This window comes from Rattus rattus, chromosome 5 (genome assembly GCF_011064425.1).
Source record: "Rattus rattus isolate New Zealand chromosome 5, Rrattus_CSIRO_v1, whole genome shotgun sequence".
NCBI lineage: Eukaryota > Metazoa > Chordata > Mammalia > Rodentia > Muridae > Rattus > Rattus rattus.
Window position 1 is genome coordinate 50,795,885 of NC_046158.1, and position 14,801 is coordinate 50,810,685.

General features: G+C 46.2%; 1 protein-coding gene across 1 annotated transcript in view; it reads right to left on the reverse strand.

Annotated features, from left to right (window-relative positions):
- The window catches only part of Wipf1 (WAS/WASL interacting protein family member 1), a 40,300-nt gene that overhangs the window by 14,875 nt on the left and 10,624 nt on the right, over nucleotides 1-14,801 (reverse strand). The window contains exons 2-3 of the mRNA XM_032902537.1: nucleotides 4,721-4,809; nucleotides 1,290-1,439 (exon numbers count right to left, since the gene is read on the reverse strand). Of these exons, the coding sequence (XP_032758428.1) occupies nucleotides 1,290-1,439; nucleotides 4,721-4,809 (239 nt within the window). The remainder of the gene's footprint in view (nucleotides 1-1,289; nucleotides 1,440-4,720; nucleotides 4,810-14,801) is intronic.

The following is a 14,801-nucleotide window of genomic DNA, read 5'->3' on the forward strand; positions in this document are numbered from 1 at the left end:
GCATTACTTCTACACAATGGAAGACACGGACCTGGAAGAATATGAGGAGTCTGCACTAGGGAGTCAGGAAGCCGGACTGTCCGGTTTCCTTCAAAGTTGGCAAGGAACTCACACTGAGTCCTCCGGGGCTCCAGATTCTTATAGTAGAGAGAGCGGGCATCCTCTGTCTGACACTTGGTAGCTTCTCTAGCCAATGGCAGAGACCACCATCCAGATGGTTGCTGACTGTGCAGTGCTCTGATCTAGAGATCAGACTGTTAGTCATGTACTGAAGACCCATGGTTCCTCTCTGGGTGCTGTGCATTCCTCATATGCACCCGACAACAGAACCCTAGTCAAAGCCTTTGTTTTCCATTTCTCTTCCAACTCTCACTCCTACACTCCCGCCATTTCTTCCTTCTCTCCCTGTTTAGCCCCTTTCCCCGTGACCCCTACCAACCTCTAACCCTCCTAAACCCTGCGTGTTTAGTCACAGCTGTCTGTGAAGCTGCATTTGGTGACTGTCAGGCCACTCCATTCCCTGAGTCTAAATGAGAGCTGAGGCTATGATAAATCCTGCGGACACCGAAAGGATGGTGTTGGGGCCTGGATCCAATCAGGGGTGGTTTTTCACTTCATAAATGCGAGCAAGGAAGCTTACATCGTGCTTACTTGCTTGTTTATATACACCCTGTGTGATGGCACAAAGCTCAGACTCAGATGTAGGGATAGGCAAACTTGTGATCTCATTTCCTGTCTCCAAGCTCCTGGGCATCACATCTTTCTCTAGAATTCCTCTTGGCAGACAAGAGGGCATTGTACAAGCATTATCTCACTGGAGGCTCACGACAGACTCGTGTGGCCAGCAAATCGGTTCCCATCTCCACTGAGGGCTTGAAGTTGTGTGCCTGAGGAAGGTGCGGGCCAGGTCCTGACTCCTGATTCTAAGGCGAGGACACGTCCACGTTTCATGCTGCCTCACTGTCTCTGATGCCAGGAGCAACGGGTTAATCTCCAGAAAGCCCTGTGAGTAATGCAGAGAATCGCCGCTGTGTGTTTCTTGGACAAAGAATTATTATGCTGGCTTCCTGCGACATTAGAGGGGGCTCAAGCTAGAGCTGTGGCTACAATGACTGACTCAGTTCTGCCTTTCGCTAGCTTTGCAGCTGCTGTCAATGGGGGGGGGCGGAGGGAGAGGGAGAGGGAGAGGGAGAGGGAGAGAGGAGAGAGGAGAGATCCAGTTGGAGGCATAGGTTGACCATTAAGCTATAAACCATTTACGACTATGGGAAAGAGTTGTTTTTACTTACTGTCCAATATCGGAGCGCTTCTGTCATTGGTGACTGTCTTCTTTAGCTTCTTCCCTTTGCTGATGTCGGAGAGAAGGGCATTCCTCCCAGCCTGTTCTGTCTTATTCAAGGAGGGTTTCTCAGTATTGGCCTGAAAAGCAACCACACGGACTCATCTGCTGCTCTTGGGGGTAAAACCATGCACTGGAGCCCTCAGTCAGACTGTTGACCTGGCTTCAGGATTCTAGGCTATGAACTCTATGGTAATTTTGGATTTCGTGTCATTCTCTTTAAGATCAGGGCTCCCGGGAGCAGACACAGCAACAAAATATAAAAATTCTAAGTCTGTGGTAAAAATCTGAATTTTCAGACCATAATCTGCCCATAAAAACCAGGGTGTGCCGGTCCTTCCATGAGACAGTAAGTCTGAGGGGACTCTGACGCCTGCTATTGGCCCTTGGGTGAATGGCGTTCTGAAGAGCAGGCTGCCTCTCCCATCATTTAACACTCACCAGATGCAAGAAAATGCTGGACTCTGTCAAACCAGAATGGGTTTTATAACTCATTTAAACTTTAGAAAACAATTTCCTCCGAATAACGGAGAAAAGTGAGTTTCTCTTTTAATTTGTCAGATTTATTAGGGCATAATTTACATATATTGAATCGCTCCTGTCAGCTCACATGGCTATTAGTTTTGACAAACATATAGTCAAAATATGGGACAGAATATTCTTTTCTCACCCCACAATTTCCTCACGTTCAGTTGACCATAACATGTTTATGATATTTAATTCCTTTGAAAGCTTAGCCCAGAGCAAATACACAGCTACTTAAAGAAATTTGGGCATTTTTAAAATAGTCCTAAAGTTACTGACTGTGAAACTGAGGTCCTGCTCCTTTAGGGTAATTTTACGAACATAGACACAAGTCTAACACATAGGCTTGAAGGCAAGCACCTCTCCTGTGTGGATCCCGTCCAGGATGAATGTGGCTACCTCAAGGCCAAAGGTCCTTCTAGCCAGCATGAGAGTCTCCTGGGATGGCCCCACCCTTCAGGATCTCAGATAAGCCAGTTTTGGTCATGAGAAGGTGAGAAGCACAAGGCTTGATGCTTCCTTCAGCCTTTTATTGCCAGAGTGAGAGGCAGAAGGGCAGCTCAGCGGCACAGAATTACTGTGCACCGAGTGCTAACATACTGACGCAGTGAGAGCTCCTTCTGCTGTGGTGGTAACACTTAAGCCCTTTCTACGTATTGTATTTCATTTTAATTTATTCTTTATTGGCCCTGTGTGTCATTTCCACTTTACAGACACATGCACACAAACCCAAAACAAAAACACCAATGAAGAGCTGTAGTGTCGTAAGTTAAATCATTTGGTCCAGTTGCAGGGGTGTCAAGGCTAGGAGGGGGAGCTGAGGTCTGAACACTGTCTGATGCTAGGACCAACCCCTCTCTGAGAGAAGGTTGAACGTGGGCTCCTAGTCATTCCTTCCCCATCAGCCCTCAACATCCCCTGATCTCTACATCAGCCTGTAGGGAGCTTCCCCGCTCTCCTTCCATACACATTCTTCACACGGCTAACTTGGTTTTGCTAGTGATTTTGTTTTCTATTATACCTAAAACACCCTGGAGAGACCCTTAAAAGCCACCTGGTCCCTTCACTTTAAGAATGAAACTAATGAGTTCATACTGGACATCTTCAGTTTGAGTCAACAGCCTTCTACAGAGGATTCCCCCTTGGCTTGAAGATTTTGTCACCTGACCTCCTTATGCCAACCTCTCTCAAGAGGCAGACCAGGACCCTTAGCTGTACTGCTCAACTAGGTCAGTGTTGCCTGGTGACCACCATTCTATCTTCCCTTTTCTCCCGGCCTTGCTCTTTGAGATCTGTATTTATATCCCTGGCTGGCCTCAACTCTCCTGCCTCAACCTTCAGAGTTTAGATTACAGGTAAGCCACCACATCTGCCTTCAAACTTTAATCCTTTAGGTTCAGCATTTATGATTTTTAAAATCCTCTCTGTGCTGTGTCATTTAATATTTTCATTAAATTCACTTACTATATTATTTTCTGTACTCTTTTTTTTTTAATGAACACTCTCTCTTAAATTATATCACGAGCTTTTAAATCAGTCACTGGCTTTGATATGCCAATCATAAATTTTTAGAACACATATTAAAATAAGTGTATCAGCATTAAAATTCTAAAACGTAACCCATGTGCCAATTAGTAGTGATAGGCAACTCGCGGTTTGGGAGAAATAAAGATAAACTACTCTTGCCGCATCAGCCAACTGAGCGTGTTTTCTAATTAATCCATGCAAGGGCTGCTTAAAATTTTCATAGACTGACACTCATAAAATGAAAAATAAATATTAGAAAAATGTGTTGGTTTAAAGAGATGCACGAATCCTATCTGAGAATAAACCTAACTCCCATCAAATTGCTATAAATATTTCTAAATGCTTAAAACGCCATTTCTGTCCTTCTGCCCTTAGGGACTCTCAACAGGAAGCCGGGGGACCAACTGTTAGTAGGTTAGAGTCTCAGGAGAGTTCTCTAAGTGTGTGCCGTGGGAACCTGGAGCGGGAAACGTTCTCTTCCCTAGCCTCAGTTTCCCAGTTCAAGAAATAAAGGGCTTGGACATCAGTGCGTGGCTCCCGGGCAGCAAAGGCTCACGTGGTGGGTGGGGCTTAGGGAGGAAGTGAGTCTTGGCGTCTTCCTGAAGGTGCACGGACTAAAATTCCCCGACAGGCTCATCCAAGGACTAGGAGGAGTCCAGTGGTGAAAGCCTTTGGAAATAATCATCTAGACACAAGGACAGGCTACGTGGGGTGTGAGAGTGTGTTGGGGAGAAGGTGGGGTGGGAGTAGTATTTGTGAAAAACAGTGTAAAGGGAGGGGAGAAGGCAGAGAAGAAAGAGGTGAGGCTGGGAGATATCGGACGCACTGCAGAGAGCCCTCACTTTCAGGAGTTACGTGTGTTTGAATGGGGAGGCAGTGCGCCCTGCTTCTGAGCTCCAGAGCTGTCCTGCAAAGCCTTCTTTTAAACTATCATGTTTGCCGTGACGGACCATAATCACACTCCAGGCCCGTAAGCTTGTATCCCAGGAGACCTGGACCCAACGTAGTCTTTATGCTATCTGGATTCGAGAGGTCTCGACTAGGTTCTAACCTTAGGAAAGATTGGGCCGGGGCAAAGCAGACCTACACGGGAATGCCAACGCATTCACAACACAACTGTGCGCCAACATTTGACTTTGGCCATCTTCATGCACAAAGTGAAGGGAGAAATCCACTGAGTGGATTATGCTCCAGAAATAATCCCAGCCCTTGGGAGGTGAAGACACAGTCGCAGACCAGCTTGGACCATGCAGCAAGACGCTTCTTAAAATGCTGCTTTTTAAAACAAAACAAAACAAAACAGAAACTGAATAGAGAAAATATACTCACGAGGGCAAACGTCGGTGGCGGTGGGGGTGCTGGTGGGGGCGGGACAGGCATCTTGGAGAGTTAGAATTTCAGCAGTCTTGAGGCTAACTCTGTAAAAACAGAACACAATGGTGCATTAGATCTCTCGATAAAAGTCTGCTGGAATCTCCCTACTTCTCTTCCACAGTGACACAGGCCACCTTTTACAGGGGATGGGATACACTTCCCTCTGTTACCCCGGCAGGACTGTTCAGGAGGAAGCCTGGTGAGAGGGGAAGTTTGAGTGGAGATGCCGAGTGACTAAATGTCACACCCAGTACTAAAACACTGTTCAATTCTATCCCTGCGCTGCAGGGCCACAGTGGCACAGGGCGGCTGTAAGCGTGTGCCTGCAGAAGCAGGAAGATTCTCTGGAAGCTACTAGAAATGCGTCCCAGTCTGGTCAAACACATCTCAATCAGCACCTACTGTTCCTCATTCATTCGATAAAATCCTTCCTGCTCTTCCACCTTTGAGCTCCCTTGAACAGGTCCCTAGATGCTTCAAAAGTGCTGAAACTTTAAAATCCCTGTTACAAAAGCCTCATGCCGTCGAGCAGCCGGGGGGGGGGGGCGGGGGGGGGGGCGGGCGGGACGGGACACTGAGGACCTGAAGCCTATGCAGCATTGAGCCAAAATTCCGAACACAGGAATCACCTTCCTTTATTCTCTCCTCAGATACACCGGAAGAGGGCATCAGATCCCATTACAGGTGGTTGTGAGCCACCATGTGGTTGCTGGGGATTGAACTCAGGACCTCTGGAAGAGCAACCAGTGCTCTTAAACACTGAGCCATCTCTTCAGTCCAATCTTCCTTTATTCTTAATAGTCTCATCCAACTGCAGGGAACATTTTCTTAGCACTTAAACATTAATTTGGCTCAACCACTAAAAAAGTTAGTGTGGAAAATTTACACCTTAAGACAAACTGTCCACTGAAACACTGTAGGACCGTTTGCTATGAACAGCACCGATAGACTCCCACACCTGCTTCTAAACCAGACCAAGGACATCTGGGACCTGGCGTGTTCAAAGTGAGCTGACTATGAAATGGAACTGAGCCCGGCGTGGGGGGCACCCCCTGCAATCCAAACACTTAGGAGGCAGAGGCCGGAGAGCATGGCAAGTCTGAGGCCTACACAGGGAGTCTGGTCTACATAGCAAGTGCAGGTTAGCCAAAGCTACAGAGAAATCCTGAGAAGGAACATACTTTCCAAGTTCTTTATTCATTACTTTCGAATCTGGGGGCTGGAGGGGTTCTATGAGAGACCACTGGGAAGTGGCTTCATCCAGCTGGGGTTAATTATTGCTCTGGGCTATTTGAAAACTCAGAGCATCTTGCTCTGTAAATACTGCCGGAAGTTGCCCTTAAACACTGTGCTAAAGAAGATGGAAGGGGTGAATCAGTAGGTGAGTGCTTTATCTGCCCCTGTGTGGAAGGATGGGGGAGGGTATCACAGGAACAATGCAGACACAGAAGGTCCGACTGCTTTCTCGCCCTCGCTGTTTTTTTTTTTACGGTTTCCACTTAGGGTGAGTAACAGTTTATGAATAACACCCTTAACTTATTTTCATGATTTCTTGAGTGTGCCCGGATCCTTTCCAACTTAGTTTTGTTATGTTCTCCCCTGATTCCAAGGGGAGCATTGTGGAGAATTGCAGTAGGCACAAAAATACACCAGAAGTTCTACCTGTCCTCAGAAAACAATAATCCAGGAATAATTAACCTTTAGATTAAAAGGGACCAGCCATAAATAGTTCTTATTTTGATATGCATTCAGCTAACTTATAAATTCATGTAAGCATGCATGCCTGGGCACCCATCCCCTACTCTCAGGCTGGGCAAATGTGTTCTCCCCCACCCCCCGCCCTACATTTGGCCAAGAAATAGCAATGAAAAAATTTTCGAATACACATAACTCAGTAACGTCTAAATGAGTCAAAGGTCTTAAATTTACGTTGTTACTACAAGCATAAAACTAAACCAATACAAGGACATTCATTCCAGAAGCTGCGGGTCCACTCGAAGGCACATAAAATTATTTAATAATATGAAATTGCTGCTAAAGTCATGATTTTTTTTTTTTTAAAGTTCAGAGTTTCGAGATTCCTACTGGAGGAATTTCTCCTTGATTTTATTTACTCTTTAGAGATTCCACAGTGCAAACTGAGTTGGGTGTCTTTAAAACCTGAAAACCATTAAAACTAATTAAGGTGAATTTGGCTTTGTTCAACTTCCTGTAAAAGGGCTCAACGGGAAAACTGATGCTTGCAGTAAACCACACTCATCCTGTTTCTTTAGCACTATCTTTTCAAAGGTGCAGCTGCCTGTAGTTTCTATTTTATGACACCAGTTGCCAAGCAACATCACCCCCCCCCCAAGACCTCTCTGGCCGTTTTAGATAAATACCCTGGCAGAAAGGCTTGCTGGCTTTATGGCTAGTTACCTCACCTGTCCTGAGCTGAAGGCTCCTGCTCAGGGCAGAGGCAATCCAAACAAGATAGACAGGAGGATAGAGAAAGCAAAGCCAGCACACCCCACAGTCCCCGTGAGCGATGGTCTGCCCCTGCTCACCTTCAGTGGGACCCACACTGGCTACGCGCGGGACACACCCCCTCCTTCCTACAACACACTTTTCTTTACTCAGATGCCCATTTCAAACAACAGCGTCAGTGACTACTTGGGGATTGTTTTCTTTCTCACAGCACCAGGTAGTGCCTGCTGCCCTGGGAGGGCCCACTGCACGCTTCGTTCAGAGTTGTAGACAAGGAGGTGGTTTAGGGCTGAGACATAGCTCGGTGGTAGAGCATGTGCAGTTTGTGGTCTTAAAAGCATTCTCCAGAGCAATACCCAGTGTCGAGGACTGGGAGGCAGACTCACAACTTCACTCCAGTGACTACTACAGGAGAAGCAGAGGTTACCATGAGGAGCGCATTCTAATCCACTCTCTTACAGACTTAGTTTAAAAATGAACAGAAGCTATAGGCATCCCAGGCCCTTCTAAAAGTAAGAACATGGAGTTTACTTGGGTGACTCAGCTCCTGTGGTTTAGCTTAAGGGATAAGGCAGGAATCCTTTGCTTTATGCATGCATGTAAGTGAAACCTACTTTCTCCCCCGTCCTCTGTCCTCTACTAGTACCTTCTGTAAGGGGTGCAAATCTCAAAGCTGAAGTTTCCCTAAATCCTCACCACATTTAGTATTCCTGAGAGAATTAATTCCTGCCTCTGATGTGCAACACACACATGCACACACACACACGCACATACATTCACACACACATGCACAGATATACACACGTGCCCACACACATATACACACATGCCCACACACATATACACACACACACACCGAGCATTCAAACCAACATACTGAATATGTTTATTTTACCATCTCAAGTATAGCCTTTCGATATGTGCTGAAATGTCACCAGATTTATTTCTAAAAAGGTCAAAACGCTTAGAAAGGAAAATATTTTACTTGTGATTAATCATTTTAAGCATATATTCAATGTTGCTGTGATAATTAAAACAAAACACTTTGTAATCTCTGATTCTCAGGGCTAGAAAAGGACCTAGGAACCAACTGTACAGTTTATCATGTGGTCTCATGATATGAGACCCAGCTATGCAAGTGGAAAAAGTTCTTGGAATCCAGAAAATTCCCTCTACACGCAGTAGTTAGGTGGCCTTGGGCAAACAATGTAACCTGCCTAAGCCCTGTTTCCACTGTCTGTGGACATGAGGCTACCTGCTTAATAAGGCTACCTAAGAGTTCAACGAAGCAGAGCTTATTAAGAATTAGTCATTTGTTAAAAGTTTAAAAAAGGACAAGCAAATGTAAAGACAAATCACACGATGCTAAGTGACGAGTGCTGCCATCCTTACTACGTTCTAACCGCGAGAAAGTGAAACCTTAACCGGTGTGTGTGCACACAGAAGCAGTGGTGTGTGTGCACACACAAGCAGTGCTGAATCTCAAAGGAGTGAGAGATGTGTGCATAAAGCGAGCCTTGAGATGGATCGGTGGCTAAGATCTCTTACTGCTCTTCCCTAGGACCTGAGTTCAGTTCCCAGAGCCCACATCACAACTGCTGGTAACTCTAATTCCAGAGGATTCTCTACACTCTTGTCTCAGCAGACAAGATTATGTGCATGTGATACACATAAACTCACAAAGGTAGATACACACACACACACACACACACACACACACACACACACACACAGCAAACAAACAAAAAATAAAGCACATCTTACACTTCCCAGAAAACTATCCAGGTCAATGCATTTCTCACTCTCGTTTTTTGTTTGTTTGTTTGTTTTACTTTTTGGAACTTAAGGTCACAAAATACAGACAAGTATTCATGGCAGTCCAAAGTAAATGTTCTTTCCAATACATGGCACACACATGACAAATTGTTAAGATTAAAAACAAAAAACAAAAAGGTCAAACTTTAAGGCACAAATGTATTAGAATTTAAAGAAAAGCTTTACACTTCCACCAGAAGTTTAAAGAAGCTGTAACACAGACATAGTCTTCATTAAAATGTTACAGGACCTCAAGGGTCTGGGACTCGGTAGCATGTGGAGCTCGGGTCTGGGGGAGTTACAGGCCAGAGCTAGAATCTGCTTTCCTCAACAGAGGGAGGGACACTGCTGCTGGCACCAGGGAATATTTTCCAGCACAGTTCTTCCAGGCTCTGCGCCCCCTCCACAGCCTGAATGGAGGTATTGAGGAGTCGTGCACAAGCACCCACTGATACACTTTGCAAAAAGCATCAGAGAAGCCGAATGTGGTCTTAGGCAAATCACTTAATCTCTTTAGACCTATAAAAAGAGTTTTGACTAGATCAGAATCAACGAAGTGCTGGGAGGCTAACACAAAACCCTGAAGAGGGAAACAGTCTAAGACCCACCATCTAGGTGAATGACAGCCTGCGCCTTCCCTAGCTCCGCCCCTTCCTCTCGCTCCTCTTAGTTTAGTCAAGTCTACGTGTAGCCCTCTACTTCCTGAACTGGAGCTCTCTTCTGTAGCCTTCGTTTACGTTTGTTTCTGCTCTACACAACAGTTGCACCATCGAGTTAGTGACGACCCCTTGTGCCCATTGACTAAAGCTGTAGGCGCCCTCCTGAGTGAGAAAACGGTTGTTCTATATTTCTGCCAGGGGAAAGAGGAACATGAGTTGCTTTTTCAAACACAGCCTAGAGAATTTTTTTTCTTTTTTTATATAAAACATTTCCTTACCCCTGCTCCATGGGCCTCTGTGTACACAGCTTTAAACTTACATTTCATGGTTGGCGTCATTTATTCTTAATCATATTGAAGTTAATTATGACAAATGGCACGGATTAACGTCAGTAGTTGCCTCTGATGTGGATCGAATTACTCTAAAAGACAAAGTAACATCTTCCTAATAGAAGCCCAGAACCGGGACCACACCACAAGTGCTTGCAGGACAGCTGCAGCCTCAGGCAAGCAAAGGGTGCCGGTGGGGGTGGGGCTTGCCTTGAAACTGACAGTGATTACTTTAAAAATCCTATGGCGGGCCAAACTGAAGACTCATAGAGGCAGCTGTATGGACCTGATTGACTTTACGGAGCAGAGCCATGTTAACTGACATAAGCCTCCATGTTAAGGAAAAATGGGAAAGAAATTAATACGGCTTCAAATCTGTCCAATGGTCAGGAAAAATTCTCCGGGAAAAAGCTCACTCATATCTTGGCCCAGCGCAAGTTCTGAAGCACTGACAGTCACCATAGCAGGCAGCAGGAATAAATCACACGCTGTTCTACAGAACAATTAAACATCTTTATCTCCACATACTATGGCCCATTAAACGTCACTTAGTTCTTCCCTTTGGCTGATAAAGGAAAATAAATTTACTTTGAACTCAGTTTTTCTTACCGTTAAAAAGGAAGGCATGATCAGGGACTCAAGACAGAGAGAGACCAAGCAAGACAAGAGCCAGAAGAGAGAACTGTCCCTCAGAAAGGCATCATCTTCCAACACAGCCGAGGGGGTTGTTTCTGGGCAGCCATTTTGGACAAGCTCTGGCCTCTTGTTTAGCGTGACACACCGAGTCAGAGGCAGGCATCCTTCTGTGGTATTCACTTCCTGCCTGATTAATTTCTCTGTTCCTTCCTCCTTTGCTATAGAAAAAGAAACTAGATTGGTTTTACTTAAGCAACGAAAAAAACCCAAATTAAAAAGTTTCTCCTTCAGGATAGAATGTAGCCACTTGATGCAGAGGAAGGTGGATCTCTGTGCCTCTCTCCCGTTAACAGCCCCCCACCCAAACCCCCAACACCTCAACAAAAATAATTACTCCTGGAACTTGAGATTTCTTCAAAAGAATTCAATTAGAAAGCACAACCCTTAATTCTGACTATTTCATTTGGCAATATTGAGAAGAGTCACTGAAGAAATAAAAACCCTTAAGTACGCCAAGAATTAGCATAAGTGAACCTTCCTCATTTGCAGAACGTTCAAGTGTTGGGGGAGAGAGTCGGGTCGCAGGTGAGGTGTGCAGGTTGGGTGCATCAGAGCGAGCTTGGAAATGCCACCAAGGGCCTAAGCCAGGATAAAGGGTACACAGAGAAACTGTGGACCCACAGCTTTCTAGACCTGAATGTCTTGTTTCCTCTCTCCATACTTACAGGGCAACAATCAACTCTGCTAGAAGATGTTTGACAAAAGCAGACAGAGAGTGAGGAAGAAAAGGGAGACAGGTTTCTTACTTCTGAGGTGGATGGCAAGGGAATATAACCCAGGGTTTCCCAGCCTTGGGTCTGGTATAGAGTAGCATAAAATATTCATACATTCCTCTTGATGCGTCTGGGAAATTTCACATTCATTTTTGCAACACATACCGAGTTAACTGAGAAAATGGCTTCAGGTGAAAGAATGGAAAACGAGGTGTATTTCAGAAACTTCATTATGAACCGTTCCTGTGGGATTCTGACTCTGACACACCTTTACCTGAGCGGTGTCTGAGGGGAAAGCACTGGGACGGTTTCCGGGGACAGTGGTTGGAAGAGATGCTTGTAGGGTGCAGTGGGACCAGGAATATTACATTTCCTCTGGTGCTCATGCTCGCTCCACCCCAGTATCAGAAATACTGATACTGAGGAGTGCTGGACAGATGGGCTCTGAACTCAGAAGGTAGTGAACCCGAATTCCCGGAGGTCTGAGTTGAATGAACAAGCAGTGTCTCCGTGTGCCCAGTTCCTAGAAGCGGATATCCAAGGGGAGAACGACTAAGGTGCTTAACTTCTCTCGGAGCTGCCTGGAGGAATGCAGGACCTCTGCTTCAGCAGGGCCTGGGGAAGGTGGCGTTCAAATAGGACTTGTTAGGCGTGAGGCCAAGCAGAGGCGGAGGCTTACAGCCAGCATCCACTTTTGAAAACCCTCGGGGCACCAGAAAAAGATGATCGGCTCTAGCTTAAATGCTTGGGTGAATCTGTGAGGAAGTCTAACTATAGCTGGCTCTAAAATGAGAAGATGGGCGATGGGCTGTCGTGACTACGGATTTACAGTAATTTTGATGTTCACTATGTTGGGCACCCCAAGCTCACACATATGGGGGGGGGAGACAGACACATAGATACAGAGACAGATAGACTATTCCTTATGCATATTTTCCAAGGCTATTCCATCTATTGGTGAAGCTCAGTAAGAAGGCGGAATGTCACTTAGCAGGCGGGAACACCAGAGAGTAGGTATATAGAATCTGGGACATTTCATCTTTAATGAGATCTGCAAACGCAGGCCACACGGGCTATACTTGAAGTGTGTATTTTGCAAGATTGAATGTGAATCTGATAATGTGGATAATGTGGTCCTCCTGCTTAAACCCCTCCAACAGCTTCTCATTCGTTAACAAACTCCAACCTACACCACAGAGGCCCATATCACAGGATCTCTTTTCCTAGCCCTTTATCATCCCGGCTGCTGTTGAATTTGCGGCAATCTTGCCTCTGCCCTCAGCCCACACAGGGCTGGATTTCAGGTGTACATCCCCATGACATGACTTAAACCCTCGTGCTGATTTACCCTGCAGCCCTTTCTGTTCCTCAACTGTACCAAGTTCATTTGCATCCTGGGGCTTTGTAGCTCTAAGTCCTCTCCCCTGGGCCTTCCTGTCCTGGGTCCTCTCGTCACTCAGCTGTTGGTAAAAATGCCCTCCGGCACCATCTCTGCCTTCTCTTTGTAGAGTGGACGCCATCACTTGATACTGTACCTGTCTGTATGTCGTCCTCACCACGATTTAAGCTCTGTGGGGGCTGAGGCCCTGTGTGTCTTGTTCTCTGTTGTCCCCTCAGCATCTAAATTCTAATGCCTGGTAGGTGTTCAATAAGCAGTGGCTTTGAATTTCTCGTAAATCCCACGGTAACACAACATTCCCTCCCAAGTTAGCCTCCGTTGTCAACCTGACATAAACTAAGAGTCGCCTGGGAAGAACTCAGCCGAAGAACGGCCTTGATGGGAATGGCCCACGGTCACGTCTGTGATGGTATTTTCACAACTGCTAAGTGAGCTGGCCTGGAAGCCCTCACACAAACCAGACAAGCACCAGAACAGCAGTGATTTTCCTGCTGCGCCTTAGCAGTCTGGGGGCTCCGGGTCCACCTGAATCCTTGTCCCTTTCCTTTGCTTGGTGGAGCGTCCCCCTCCCTCCCAGATCCAGAGCCGTTCTCGGCGCACTGCAAACACAGCGACGGCGTCAGCAGTGCAGTGGTTCAAAGCTGCCCGCACTCGCGCACACACTTTGGCCTCTAGACGTCTTTTTGCTGATGGCCCACTGTGTAATCTGAACCAAGGAAACGGCTTGGGAGGAGAAAGGATGTAACCTGTGAGGATGCAGGGGTTGGACCTGCCACAAGTCATCCTTTGGCCACTCTGGATACGAAACTGAACGCAAGCAGAAATTGGGGGAAAGAGGAAGCAAGTGCTGATGCCCTGACCTGAGGGCTTAGTCCTTACAGGTGTGTGTTTACACTGTACTTTGAGTAGGCCAGCGCGGACATTGTAAGTAACTGGTACCGGACCAGAGGTTTTAATGCCACCCTTATATCTGCAATTGGCTGGGTTAGTACAGGCTCTTCAAGGCTAGAAGTTGGTGATCCTTGGAACGTATGCTAGTTGTGATGTGACCTATTAATCTATGACTAAGACAGGGAGCCTGTTGATGGTACACGACTAACAGAAAATACTTAGGACATCCTCCTATGTGCTCCCTGCTAGGTTCGCTTCAGACAAAAAAGCAGGGACAGAAGGCAAAACTGTACCAAGAAACAAGCCTGGGATACACTAGAAGCTGGTTCCTTGCTGTCCCCGCAAAGCCATTCTGTTCCTTCTCTGAAAAGGGGGACAGCTGTTTTCACCTGTTGGAAGCACCCCACCAGCAAGAAGCAGATGATCCTGTGAGCAATCTGGATTTGGCAGCCTTGGACTGGGTTAGCTGTCTTTTCAGGGGGCCTCTTTGAAGCAGTGTGCGAGGGATAAACCGCCTGTTAGTCTTGAGCTGTCCGGCATCCTCCCTCCCTTCCTCAGAGTAAGGAGTTCAGATCTGGGAAGAGATCACTGCTCCTGTAGCAACTGGGCTAACTGTGCTCTGACACCAGGAACAGCAGGTAAGCGGCTGGGTTCGTTATTGCTTCGGGGTTCCCTGGCTACGGTGACAGATGAGCATGTGACTTCTTCCGAATCAAGAGGAGTCAAGGAGAGGTAGTCTAAGACCACGGGGCCAGTGCGGGCTGTACTGCAGCACATTCTAAACATGGGGGAGGGGTGCTTGAGAAGGAAGCTAATTCAGAAAGAGCTAGAAGGAAATCTGAGACGCAAAGGGTACAGCAATCAAATGCAAGGTGTGGGCTTCCAATTCAAAAACAAAACAACACAAAACCAAAAGCCTCTTCAAAAACAACAACAACAAAAACCAAACCAAACAAAACAAAAACCACAAAGCAGCTAGAATTTAAATGTTGATTGTCTATTTAATGATGTGAAGATAACCCTAATTTTAGGTTGGATGTTACTGTAATTGTTACATTTTATAAGGAG